This window comes from Garra rufa, chromosome 21 (genome assembly GCF_049309525.1).
Source record: "Garra rufa chromosome 21, GarRuf1.0, whole genome shotgun sequence".
In the NCBI taxonomy this organism is placed as follows: Eukaryota; Metazoa; Chordata; class Actinopteri; order Cypriniformes; family Cyprinidae; genus Garra; species Garra rufa.
Window position 1 is genome coordinate 21436693 of NC_133381.1, and position 13357 is coordinate 21450049.

Below are 13357 nucleotides of genomic sequence, written 5' to 3' on the forward strand. Positions count from 1 at the left end.
AGAGAGACACAGAGAGCACAGGTAGATAGGGACAAAATACTTTCTTTACACAGGTTTGTCCTGGATAAGTCTACGGGCATTAGGGCTGAAACGTGCAGAAGTGCTCTGTGGATCTTTCTTGAGAGTGAATAATGCAGTAGGGGCTATACCTGTCCTGCCCCCTGGAAAGACCTCGAGAACTCTCTCATTCACCCCATTTATTCCTGCCCTCTGAGAAATCTTCCTTTCAAACCCCATATCACTAAACTATATTTTAAACCTGTATTAGTGAAATTTCCTCTCAGTAGTTCTGAGATACAAAGAAAAGACCTTTGCTTTTCCAATTTCTTTGATGTTTGTTCATTTCAGTAGCTTGTGACACATTTCATTTCAACCTGACAACGTGTTACCCTGCTATGTCAAAACTTGAAAATCTCGGTCTCTTTCAATCACTCACGTGCTCAAAGCTTAAGATGCAGGAATATTATTCATTTTTCTTTTTCTTTTTTAAAGTCAGTAGGATAATATAGGGTACATTTTATGTTTGTAATACTTTAAAAGGGTCGTTCACCCAAAAATGAATACTGTCATCATTTACTGCCTGATCTAACTTTCTTTATAGATGAAATATATGAAATAATGGCATAATTGAAGACATTTTAAGAACTAAACGTATTTTTAGGGTTTTTACATTTAATGACCAATGAATTTATATGGCTTTTCCATTTACAGAACTACAGAAAAAGTTTTTTTTTTTTTCTATTTACAAATAGCAATTTCAGCCTGAAAAGTATTTTATAGCTTTGCATAAAAATTGTATTAATTATATATGACCTTTTCAGGTCTGGAGATTGCACTTCAAACATTTTCCCTCATATTAGATTAGATATCAATTAGAATGACTTTTTAGCCATTTTAGGTCATTTTGAACCTTGCTTTTTCCCATTTTAACACATTTTGTCTGATTTAAACCCATTTTGCAGTCTCTTTGGAAGTGACTAGCAAAATCTGCTCTTTATCATGCTGACATTGTGGGACATGTCCAACATGGGAGAGGGGGACTATAGGTTCATCTCAGGCTAGACCCTTATGGAATAAGGCAACACCATCAGAACGGCATAATAAAAAGGAAGATCAGCTGCAAAGATCTCTGGGAGATGGAGACAGGAAGGATTAGTTTTCTCCTCAGAGCTACATATAATGTTCTTCCATCACCAAAGAACCTCCAGCAGTGGTTAGGAGAAGATCTTTCATGTCCCCTGTGCGCATCCCCAGCCACCCTGTAAAGTGAGCCTTTCTCAAGGCAGATATACATGGAGGCCCAACCAAGTGCTGAAATGTCTGGCTGCAGCAATTGAGCTCAAAAGAACATCTACCAACTCCACACCTCTCATAACATCAACTAAAGATATGTTGTTCGTCTGAGAAGGGGAACAGGGGTGGAGAAGAGCCACTTCACTGGTGAAGATTGGACAGTTGGAGGGAGCCAGGGACTGGAAGAGGTTGGCGGATGTAGGCCAGCAACTCACAGTCCCAGCTGAGATTGTGACCACCACACAAAGACCAGATCTGACACCCTGAAGTCTGTCTATTTCATCGAACTGACTGTACCTTGGGAAGGTGCTACATGAAAATGTAGCATGATTGTATCATGAAAATTATACAATTTAACATCACTTTATTAAGTTAAACAACAATTACATTTTAAGGGTCCTGTGAAATGGTTCATTTTTTACTCACGTTTTGTTTTATTGTTGCCAAATTCTGTTTAAGCATGTCTTATTTGAATGCATCAAAACAACAATTCTGTGTTATTTTTTCTGACATAAAACAGTTATTTTATCTCTTAATCAAATGAAAGTTAAAAATAACTCTATTTCTTTGGCATACAAATGGGGTTTACTATCAAAATTAAAACATGGAAGAAATATTATGATTATTCCTTATAGAAAAAAAAGGGTTTAAATAATTTTAGTAGTAGTAGTGTTAGAAAAATTCTACTGTACAATAGTATTATTTTTCTGGCAATTTCTTCAAGTTAAACCAAACTTTTATTTTTATGGGTTGCCATTAGGACCATTAAGTTTCTGTATGTATGATATATAATGATAGTTTGAAACGGTAAAATGCTCATAAAGTACTCTCAGAGCAGTTCTGGAGAGAGTTAGAGAGTTGTTTATCTATTTATATCATCATTTGATGAAGTGACAGACGCTGAAATCACCATGAACGTCACATCTATGTGTGTAGTAAACAAAACCGTGCATCTGTGCCATTCACTCACGCAGAACATGCAGGATTCGTATTTAAACAGTTTTTAGCTGCTTAATATTTAGAGATACTAACTAAACCATATTGCGATTTGATTTAAGTGTACTGACCTACTTTTGATTAATTCATCAAAAGTTTTGACAAATTCCATGACATTCTGCGTTATACATTCAATTTTATTTTTAGGGCCCTATGAAAACTCTTTTAACAACTGCAAACTTATTTTTTCTTTTTTGTCTGTCTTTTGTATCAGCAACATACCTTTCTCCCGTGGAAACATCACCTTTAGCATGCTGACACCCGAGCCGAACCTGCGCCCGGGCTACAACGACTTCTACAACAGCGCCGCCCTTCAGGAATTTGTGAGAGCCACACATGTGAGAATCCACCTCCACGGCCAATACCACACCCAAGATGCCATTGTTCCATTCCGTCATCGCTACTACGCTGTGGATGAGATCACCATCAGTGGCAGGTCTGAAACCAGCAGCACCCTGCCACCCGTCAACCCTAGTCACTGTCACACGACACAATCTCCCCTTTTTGCCCCATGATTATCGTTCCAAGTAACAAAATTTGACATTAATTTGTAGACTTTTAAAATTTGATTTGATGAGAAAATACGTAGGCAGATAAGGCAGGTTAATTCAGACTTTGATGAAAGCGAAAGGCTTTCTAGTGGAGATGCCAGACAAATGGTGTTTGCTAGTTTGACACAACTGGGGGATCGATGACATGTCTGTTATTAGCCACAGAGAGTAATGCCATGTTTAACACAGATTTTGTCTTCCCGTTAATGGTCTTGTAATTACAGTGTGGATGCCACATTTGGAAATCAACTTCAGAACTTGTGTTCTTTCTCTCGGAGGCTTCAGCTAATCAGTCTGAAATGTTCTTCTGCGTCTCTCAAGAATGTCGAATCTGTTCTTTTGTCTCTTCAGAAGCCGAGACATGGTGTTATATCCATGTATACCTTCAGACATTAAACAGCCACTGTTCTTACGACTATGGTAATTATGTCATTATGCAGGCAGCTGTAACTTAGCTCGCTCTCGCTGCGCGAGTGTGTCTGAGTGAGCAAGAGAAGGCAGCTTTAATTAAGAGCTAGTTAAACTGGCACAGACGAAATCGAGATTTAGAGACTGTGAAATCTCATCATCCTCTGACATTCAGAGGTGTCCCCCGTCCTCCCCGCCTTTTCCCTCTCTTTTTTTTTCCTGTACGGCTCTCTTCTTTCGCTCTCTGAGACATCGCAACAGCTTCGCCAGAGAAACAATGGCAGAGAGTAAACAGTAGTGGATTCACCCCCTTAGGGAGACTGACAGTTCAAACCCGTGAGAGGCTGAGAAGAGGATGTATGTGTGTTTGGGGACTAAAATGTGCGTAAATTCACCCTTTGAGGTATTCTGACAGGGTGTCAAGCTGTGTCTGGGAGCATTAGCGTCGGCTTTACGCTCATACGGTAATAACCTCCAGCAATAACGACAGCCCTCTTTCTTTTCCACTCTCCTCCTCTCTTGTTTGCTTGTTACGTTGTTTGTTTGAGTAACGGAGGTGAAGGGTGCTGCTTTTAGAGGGAGTCGTGTAAAGATGGGTGGATGATAATGCCGAATAAGGGCCCTTGAGAATGAATAATTAAAGTGCTGACCTGCAGGTGCATGTTCCGTCTGATGGAGACCTGTCAGGTCTGCTGTTGTACATTACGACACGCCGTTGATATTTCCACTGGCATTTATAAATGTTGAATGCGAACGTCCTATTAGCCATGCACAGAGAGAATGAAGGAATGAAAGACTGATAGAGAGATCTAGAGAATGTGAAAAGGGAAGAGAAAGATTTTGTCAGGTGCCGTTGATGTCGCTGACCCTCTTGATTTGTTGAAACCTGCTACATATTTCCAAGTGGCCTGAAAAAGAAGCAGAAAATAATATATTTACATTTAAATTAACTATAGAAATTATATATTTTTAATTTTTTAATTATATTTTCTGATTTAACATCAGACTAATTTCATGTCAACATAAAATTACAGTGGAGATGTTTTTCATAAAAGAATAGTTCACCCTAAAATGAAAATTTTGTCATCATTTACTTACCCTTTCTTTTTTACACTGCCGCTCAAAAGTTTGGGATCAGCAAAACTTGTAATGTTTTTTTAAAGAAGTCTCTTATGCTCATCAAGGCTGCAATTATTTGAACAAAAATATAGAAAAAAACTGTAATTTGCAAAATGTTATTACAATATAAAATAGTGTTTTTTATTTTAATATACTTTTAAATATAATTTATTCCTGTGATGCAAAGCTGAATTTTCATCAGCTGTTACATCCGTCTTCAGTGCCACATCATCCTTTATAAATCATTCTAATATTTTTGGAACCTGTGATTTTTCAGGATTCTTTGGTGAATAACAAGTTAAAAAGAACATTTTTTATTTAAAATATAAAGCTTTTCTAACAATGTAAATCTGTGCATTCACTTTTTATTAATTTAACACATCCTTGGTGAATAAAAGTATTAATTTCTTTAAATAAAAGAAAGAATACATTTCTAAATATTTACTGACCCCAAACTTTTGAACAGTAGTGTATATTGTTAGAAAACTTTTCTATTTTAAATAAATGCTGTTCTTTTTAACCTTTTATTGATCAAAGAATCCTGAAAAAACTTTCACAGATTCCAAAAAAATTTCAACATTGATAATAAATCAGCATACTAGAATGATTTCTGAAAGATCATGTGACACTGAAGACTGGAGTAATGATGCTGAAAATGTTGCTTTGTATCACAGGAATACTTTACAACTTAAAATGTATTCACATAGAAAACAGTTATTTTAAATTTAAATAATATTTCACAATATTACAGTTTTTCTGTATATTTGATCAAATAAATGCAGCATTGCAGAGCATAAGAAACTCTTTAAAAAACATTAAAAGTCTTACTGATCCCACTTACTGATTTTTTAAGATTTTAAGGATTTTAAAGAACTAAATGGTTGTTATTAGGGAAAGAAATACTATAGAAAGTCAATAGGGACCATCAACTGTTTGATTACTAGCATTTTTCAAAATATCTTCCATGTTCACCATAAGAAAGAAAATAAAAATAAATATTAAGTGACAAAAGAGTGCAGTGCTTTGTTGAATCACATTTTAGAAATAAAATTTTAATCTAATGTATCATTTAATGCATCCTTTTTATTTAAGTGGAAAATGAACTCAAATCATATCAGCAAAATTTGGCTTATAATCACATCCTGTTCTTTGAGCTCATTTTTCAATCTCACCCCTATATTTGTTTACAGTATTAATGTAAATCTAAATTCTGTCTTTACCTTGGGAACCAGTTCCATTAGATGTATGAGAAGAACAGCAGTGAAGGTTCTCCAGAAGGATGTGGCTTCTAATTGTGTGTCTTTGTCCCCTTAGGTGTGAGTGCCATGGCCATGCAGACAGCTGTGACACTAGTGTGAGTCCGTACCGCTGCGCCTGCCTCCCAGAGAGCCACACACATGGAGCTAATGTGAGTCCCGCAGGGGAGGCCCCCTTTTAATTAACCACTTCCCTTTAATGACGTGCAAGAGTCCTCTTTAATGAACAGCACACTCAAAAATAGGCTTTAATGGAATGACAGGAAAAAAAAGCAGTGAGAGAGAGAGAGAGTGAATAGGAATAGGAAAACAAGAGACAGAGAGATCATTCACGCACATCTCCAGTTTCCTGATGAAAAGAGCTAGAAGTAGTGGAAAAAAGAAAGGGGAAGAAGAGAAGGAAGTGGTTTTGTGGGCAGCAATGCTTTAATCGCCCTGTCCCATCAGCCCCTGGGTGTCTTGATGATGAGTCCAGCAAAGGTAATTATATCTCAGGGAAAGCTCTGATGACTTAAGGCTCCAGTACTCACACTTTTCAGGAATGCCAATGTTGGGAAGCTACAGTGGTGGCCAAAATTATTAGAACGCTAGTATTTTCACCAACTAAAAAAATGGTTTTAAGTCATAAGTTTCGATTTTTTTGTAGTGTGTCAGTAGGAAATATCAGTTTACATTTTCAAGCGTTCATTTTGCCATTAATTGTAATAATCCAGTGAGATTTTTGTTTGCACAAGGAGTCTGATAACAGCCAGTGCTCCACACAGAGATCTGATTCCATCATCACAGGAATACATACAATTTTTAAATATGTTCAAATAGAAAACAGTTATTTTAAATAGTAAAAATATTTCTACATTTGACTTTTTGCTGTACTTTGGATCAAATTCATGTCATTCTGTCTGGAATGACATGAAGTAACAGAACAAACTGAGACGGACTAAATCCAGAAGAACTGTGGCAACATCTCCAATATGCTTCAAGAAACCTACCTGCAAAGCAACAGTAGTGTTAAATGTTTTAGGCACTTGTGTAAAATGAGGATGCTGTCAGAAATAACGTAAAAAATGCAGTTTAAATAAATACATAATAAATACAATAATTAACTTCTATTAACTAAATTAAATCAATATTTGGTGTGACCATTCTTTGCGTTTAAAGCAGCTTTTGCCCTTAGGTGAACTTGCACATAGTTTTTTTGGGTAGCTTTCCAGGTATTTCTTGAAGCATCTTGGAGACGTTCTTCTGGATTTAGTCTGTCTCAGTTTGTTCTGTTTCTTCATGTCAGACAGAATTACATGAATTTGATCCAAAGTACAACAAAAACAGTAACATTTAGAAATATTTTTACAATATAAAATAACTTTTTTATTTGAATGTTTTAAAATGTAATTTATTCCTGTGATTTCAAAGCTGAATTTTTAGCTTCATTACTTCAGTCACATGATTCTTCAGAAATTATTTTAATATTCTGATTTGCTGCTCAAAAAACATTTCTTATTATTATTATTATGTTGAAAACAGTTACATAAAAATGTATCAGGTCTCTTTGATAAATGGGTCTCTTTTATCTGAAATAGAAATCTTTTGTAACATTATACATGTCTTTATTATCACTTTTGATCAATTTAAAGCATCCTTGAAAAATGAAAGTATTAATTTCTATAATTTCTTTCCCAAATATATCAGTTATACTGACTCCAAGCTTTTGAATGGTATAGTGTATAATGTTACAAAGGCTTTTTATTTCAGATAAATGCTGATTTTTGGATCTTTCTATTCATCAAATAATCCTGCAAAATATGTACTCAACTGTTTTAAATATTGATAACAATATTAATATTAAATGTTTCTTGAACAGCAAATCAGCATATTGGAATGATTTCTAAAGGATCGTGTGACACTAAAGATTGGAGGAATGATGCTGAAAATTTAGCTTTGATCACAGGAATGTATTAAATTTTTAAATATATATTTAAATAGAAAGCAGTTATTTTAAAATTATTTCAGAATTTGACTGTTTTTGCTGTACTTCAGATCAAATAAATGCAGGCTTGGTGAGCAGAAGAGACTTTTTTAAAATTAAAAAATTAAAAATCTTACTGTTAAAAAACTTTTCACTGGTATTAACTTCAAATGATTCACTCATGAACAACTGATTCACTGATATTCTGGTGCTAAATATGAGAGAAAGGTTCATTTTAGGCAAACCGATTCACTAAAAGGAGTCAGACATTACTACACATGATAAAGAGGACCATTCAGGACAAACTAATTTAATAGACGGCACCATTTAGAATGAACTGAATTGCTTAGACCTTCTCACACTACATTTAAAAAAAAGAAAAAAAGACCATTTAGGAAAGAGCGTTTGATTTATAGCTTCAGCAAAGCTTTGTGTGCAATACAAGATGACATTAAAAGCAAATATGTAACATTTGATTGTGTTAGACGGCCCCTCGTTGGCAATAGTAATTGTAACTGTCATGGTACAGAAAAAATTGTTGGGTTTAAACTTGCTGTACTTGAAGAACTGTTTCTTTCTAGTATTCTCCATCTTCTCCGATCCTCTCTGGAATCTTTTTACTGTTCATCTTATTGAGAGTCTGCACTGTCCAGATCGCTGCATATAATTCTGAACATTGGGAGCAAGTCCCAGGATTAAACTTTTAAACCTGATGTTTGGTGATTTAAATTATTCACCAGATGCCATGCATTATTCAGGGCCAGACACGACACACTCTCTCTACTGCTGCTACTGTTGTTGTTTTCACTGAAACAAACAAGGGCCACATCTAACACGTAGATGCTGGAAAGTGTGTGTGTGTGTGTGTGTGTGTGTGTGTGTGTGTGTGTGTGTGTGTGTGTGTGTGTGTGTGTGTGTGTGTGTGTGTAAATATGATAAATATGAGTTGTCTCACCGCCCTAAACGCCCCTAGACCCAAACACCTGGCTTCGAGGAGGGACTGCCGCCTGCCCCGGAGCTATCTGCTGTGTTTGCTTACTAGCTCTGAGACACAGATCTAGGCTGGCCCTACTAATGTTTACTTCCTCGTAATATTCCAGCCAGAGCCAGTGAAAGAACTGCTGGTGTCTTGTTTCTCGTCTTCAGTGCTCATTGACTAAACTGATTGTCACTGAGTAGACACGGCAGTGTTGCAGGTCACATGTACGGTATGTCACAAAAGTGAGTACACCCCTCACATTCCAGCAACCGTTTTAGTATATATTCTCAATGGACAATACTATAGAAATGCAACTTGGATATATTTTAGAGTAGTCAATGTGCAGCTTGTATACCAGTATAGAATTATTATCCCCAGAAAAATTGCTCAACATACAGCCATTATTGTCAAAATAGCTGGTAACAAAAGTGAGTACACCCTAAGTGAACTGGGATTAGGACTTTTTTTTAACCTTATGCACAGAGGCATTGTCATGTTAGAATAGAAAAGGGTCCTGTCAAAGCTGTTTCTATCAAATTAGAAGAACACAATCCCCCCACAGTAGTAAAACCAGTTCATTAGAACGGGGTGTCCCAATACTTTTGGCAATATAGTGTATATTCATAATCATATCAGTAGTAATGGAATAGTTGTGTCCCTTCTGCTATAATTACTGATTTAAAGTTGTGTAACCAACCTCAGTGCGATCCCTTCGGTCTTTTCTAGAGTGACTATAAATGATGGAGAATGCCATTTTGGCAATGCATTGCTAAAACCTTGTGTTTTCAAACAGGCTAAAGGTTAACTGTAGGCTCGCTACTGGTGCAGCCACGCGCAGACCTTTCCTGAGGGAGCGTGAAATTAGCCATGGCATTCACAGAGGCCTTTCACGCGGGATGAAGGCTCTTTCCCCACTGGAGCCCGGCTCCTCTCCACCTCACACACTGGAGACGAATACAAAACACACAATATCTGCGTGTGCTGATCTCTGCCCTGCAGTTTTTAGTTTTATGGATGAAATTCTGGATTTAAATTAGTCTACTTAAAGAGATAGTTCATCCAAAAATGAAAATTCTGTCATTAATTACTTACCCTCATGTTGTTCCAAACCCGGAAGACCATTTATCTTCGGAACACAAATTTAAATATTTTTGATGAAATCCAAGAACTTTCTGACCACAGCTACCATGTTCAAGGCCCAGAAAGGTAGTAAGAACATCATTAAAATAGTCCATGTGACAGTCCATGTGTCATTGGGGTCCAAGCAAGGACCCTATTGAAATTTCTCAGATTTTTGAGGGCCTAAACATGCTCGAAAACTCAAAACTTTGCACACGCGCCAAAAGTAGTGAAAAGTTACATCTGATCTAGGTTTCAGTTCAACTTGATGTATGTTTCACATACATGTACGAAATTCGGTAGACACATGTAACACACCAAAAAAACTTCCCGTGTACAAAGTCCAAATCCCAACAAGAAATCAGATATTTAGAATTTTCTCTGCAAGTTTTGTGCCGTTTTTGCCATTTTCAGGCATTGTATTTAAACAAACTCCGCCTACAGATTTAAACTGAACAACACCAAATTTGGTGAGTGTAATCAAAAACCCTTTGTGACATTAAATTGCGAACATCTTGAGTTTTCGCCGAAGAGCATGTCTGTTGCGGCCTGACAAACTTTGATGTTTCATCATGAAAAAAGAAATTGTTATAATTCAGGCATATAATGTCCTATCTGGACCAAAATTCACAAGTTTGATAAGAGTCCTTTCCTGAACACATGCCCATGACCATATTCAGTTATAGCCATAGCGCCACCTACTGGCAACAGGAAGTAGCATGTTTTATGCTCTAACTAACTCCTCATAGAGATTTAATGACAGCAATATTACATTTGTTCAGTCTACTCTAAAGTCCTATTAAATGATGATAAACAAAGATCTTAAGTTTTTGTTAAAGGGCATGTCTGTGGCGGCCTGACAAAGTTCTATGTTTTGCCATGGGAATAGCCATACAATATCCGATCTGCCCCAAACTTCACATGTTCGATAAGAATAGCCTGAACATCTGTAAAGGCCAATATTCTGTTATAATCATAGCCACCTGCTGACAACAGGAAATGACTTGTTTTAAACATACTTAAACATGCAATGTCCAATCTGCACCAAACTTCACATGTTTGGTAAGAGTCCTAGCCTTTTAATCATAGCACCATCTGTTGGTAACAGAATACGTCATGCTTTGCACTAACACAAACATACCATATTCAATCTGCACCAAACTTCATATGTTTTATTAAAGTGCTGGCCTGAAGACATCTACATGCCAATATCCAGTTATAGTCATAGTGCCACCACCTAGTAGCAGGAAGTTTGGAACATATAAATAACTTTGACACATTCCTCCTATATTTACCACTTTAAATGCATATTGTCCACTGTTCGCTGCTTTCCTAAAACCACCGGGTGGTGGTGAACCTGGGCGTGAGGGCCCTTTCAACACTGCTTGCTTTCCTTTGCGCAAAAAAGGTATTCTCATAGCTTCAAAAAATTACAGTTGACCCTTGAACTTCATCAAAAATATCTTAATTTGTGTTCCGAAGATGAACGAAGGTCTTACGGGTTTGGACCGACATGACACTAATGACAGAATTTTCATTTTTGGGTGAACTATCCCTTTAATATCTCTTCATATCTGGAATATGTTTTTATAGGGTAATTTATGCTTTAGTATTGCAAAACTGTTGCACCTATATGTGCTTTCTCTGAAACTACATTCTACAATGTATAAAAATCCAAATCCCTATAGCATGTTGTCAGACCCCTGATTGGCATAGAGGGCTGTAGTGGCGGGTGGTCTGTGTCTGGCTCTTCCAGCATCCAGCCTGCTGAATTTGCAATTCCCTCCGGGCTCACGGCCCAGTACAGCTGCCCAAACGGCTGCCTGACACAGCGAGCCTCTGCCACAGCTTGAGCAGTCGCTGGGGAATCCTTTGCTTTTTATAATACATTTTTAATCATTCATTTAATGCCTCCCATGTTCTCCGTAATTTGTAATGACTGTTCACAAAAATCAAATACTTTGCCAGTAAAGGCTCAAAAAACTCATTTTTCTCCTCTTGCTGCTTCGGCTCTCTCTTGATTATGAGATGTTCGTTTGATGAAAGTGTCCTATTAAAATAGTTCAGTTGTTGAAAGTCACTTCTAATAAATGAGCTGATTTTACTCTGTCTTGTACATATGGAAATATTGTGTTATTTGTGACTGTGGGGACTTTAGCATTGAACCTTGAGGTCGCATCTGTATATTGCTGATAAATGTATATGTAGATGATGTATGTAGATGTGCTCTGATCTCTCACTCTCTCCAACAGTGCGAGCACTGCTCTCCTCTCTTCAATGACAAGCCCTTCAGAGCTGGAGATCAGGTACAGGCGTACAACTGCCGCCCATGCCAGTGTTACGGCCACGCCTCTTCCTGCCACTACAGTGCTAGCCTGGATCTTCACCCTGGAGAACACTTTAGAGGAGGCGGAGGGGTGTGTGATAACTGTACACATAACACCACAGGTAACAGCATTTCATGTTTTGTTTTTTTTGTTTTTTTTGTTTGTTTTTTCAGAGGGTGACTGTATTGTAATTTTCCTGTTTGTAAAACAGTGAAAATCTAGTCAGCGCCAGTAGCCATGTGGGCAGCGTGCTGACATGAAGGGGCATGGCACTACGGGCGTCCTGAGTTAAAATCCCAGCTCAAGGGCCTTTCCCGATCCCGCCCCCCACCTACCACTTTGTTTCCTGTCTCATCTACACTGTCCTATAGAACTAAAGGCAAAAAATGCAAAAAATTAATCTTCAAAAATAAAAAAAGTTTTAAAATTGTCTGAATTAAATTATCAAATTATTATTAAATTATTAAATTAATAATTTATATATATATAATGATACATTTATTAAAAATTGCTATAAAATGTATTTTTCAATTTAACCTTTCTCTCGTTATGCTTGTAATTTGTGATGGAAAAAAATTATAAAAATGTAAAAATCTAAAATGTAAATTTAAATTTGGAAGTTTTTTTAACCCTCAAAGTTTTGTCTGAATTGAAATATTATTAAATTATTAAATTAATAATTTATATATAATGATGCATTTATTAAAAATTGCTATAATTGAAAAAAAGCACAAAACTAGGTACACTTTCTCATTTTGCTTAGAACTTGTAAGAAAAAAAAAAAAAAAAAAAAAAAATATATATATATATATATATATATATATATATATATATATATATATATATAAAAATAAAAAAGTAAAAAAAGTTTAACTATAAGTGTATTTTTCAATTTAACCTTTGTCTTATTATGCTTATAATTTAAGATATTTGAGACCACTTGGGAAAATTACTGTTTTGCATTTTTATTTTTATTTTTACAGTTTTTATTTTTACAGTTTTATTACAAATTTTAACGAGTATAATAGGCATGACTAGAAAAGGGTTAAATTGAAAAATAGATTTAGACTGTCTATAATTTGTAATAAAAAAAGGTTTAAAAAATATAGATAAAAATGCTGAAATCTGAAGTGTAAAGTTTAATTTTGAAATGTATTGAAACCTCAAAGTCTGATTTAAATTATTATTCAATTATTAAATGAATAATTTATATACAGTCAAGCCCGAAATTATTCATACCCTGGCAAATTCTGACTTAGTTACTTTTATTCAACCAAGCAGTTATTCAACAAGTTTTTTTCGACCGGAAATGGCACAGGCTTGTTCCAAAAGATAATAAGACGATG

At 36.0% G+C, this 13357-nt stretch overlaps 1 protein-coding gene across 1 annotated transcript in view; it reads left to right on the forward strand.

Annotated features, from left to right (window-relative positions):
• Positions 1–13357, forward strand: part of ush2a (Usher syndrome 2A (autosomal recessive, mild)) — a 356033-nt gene that overhangs the window by 36208 nt on the left and 306468 nt on the right. The window contains exons 7-9 of the mRNA XM_073826569.1: positions 2504–2725; positions 5682–5775; positions 11937–12132. Of these exons, the coding sequence (XP_073682670.1) occupies positions 2504–2725; positions 5682–5775; positions 11937–12132 (512 nt within the window). The remainder of the gene's footprint in view (positions 1–2503; positions 2726–5681; positions 5776–11936; positions 12133–13357) is intronic.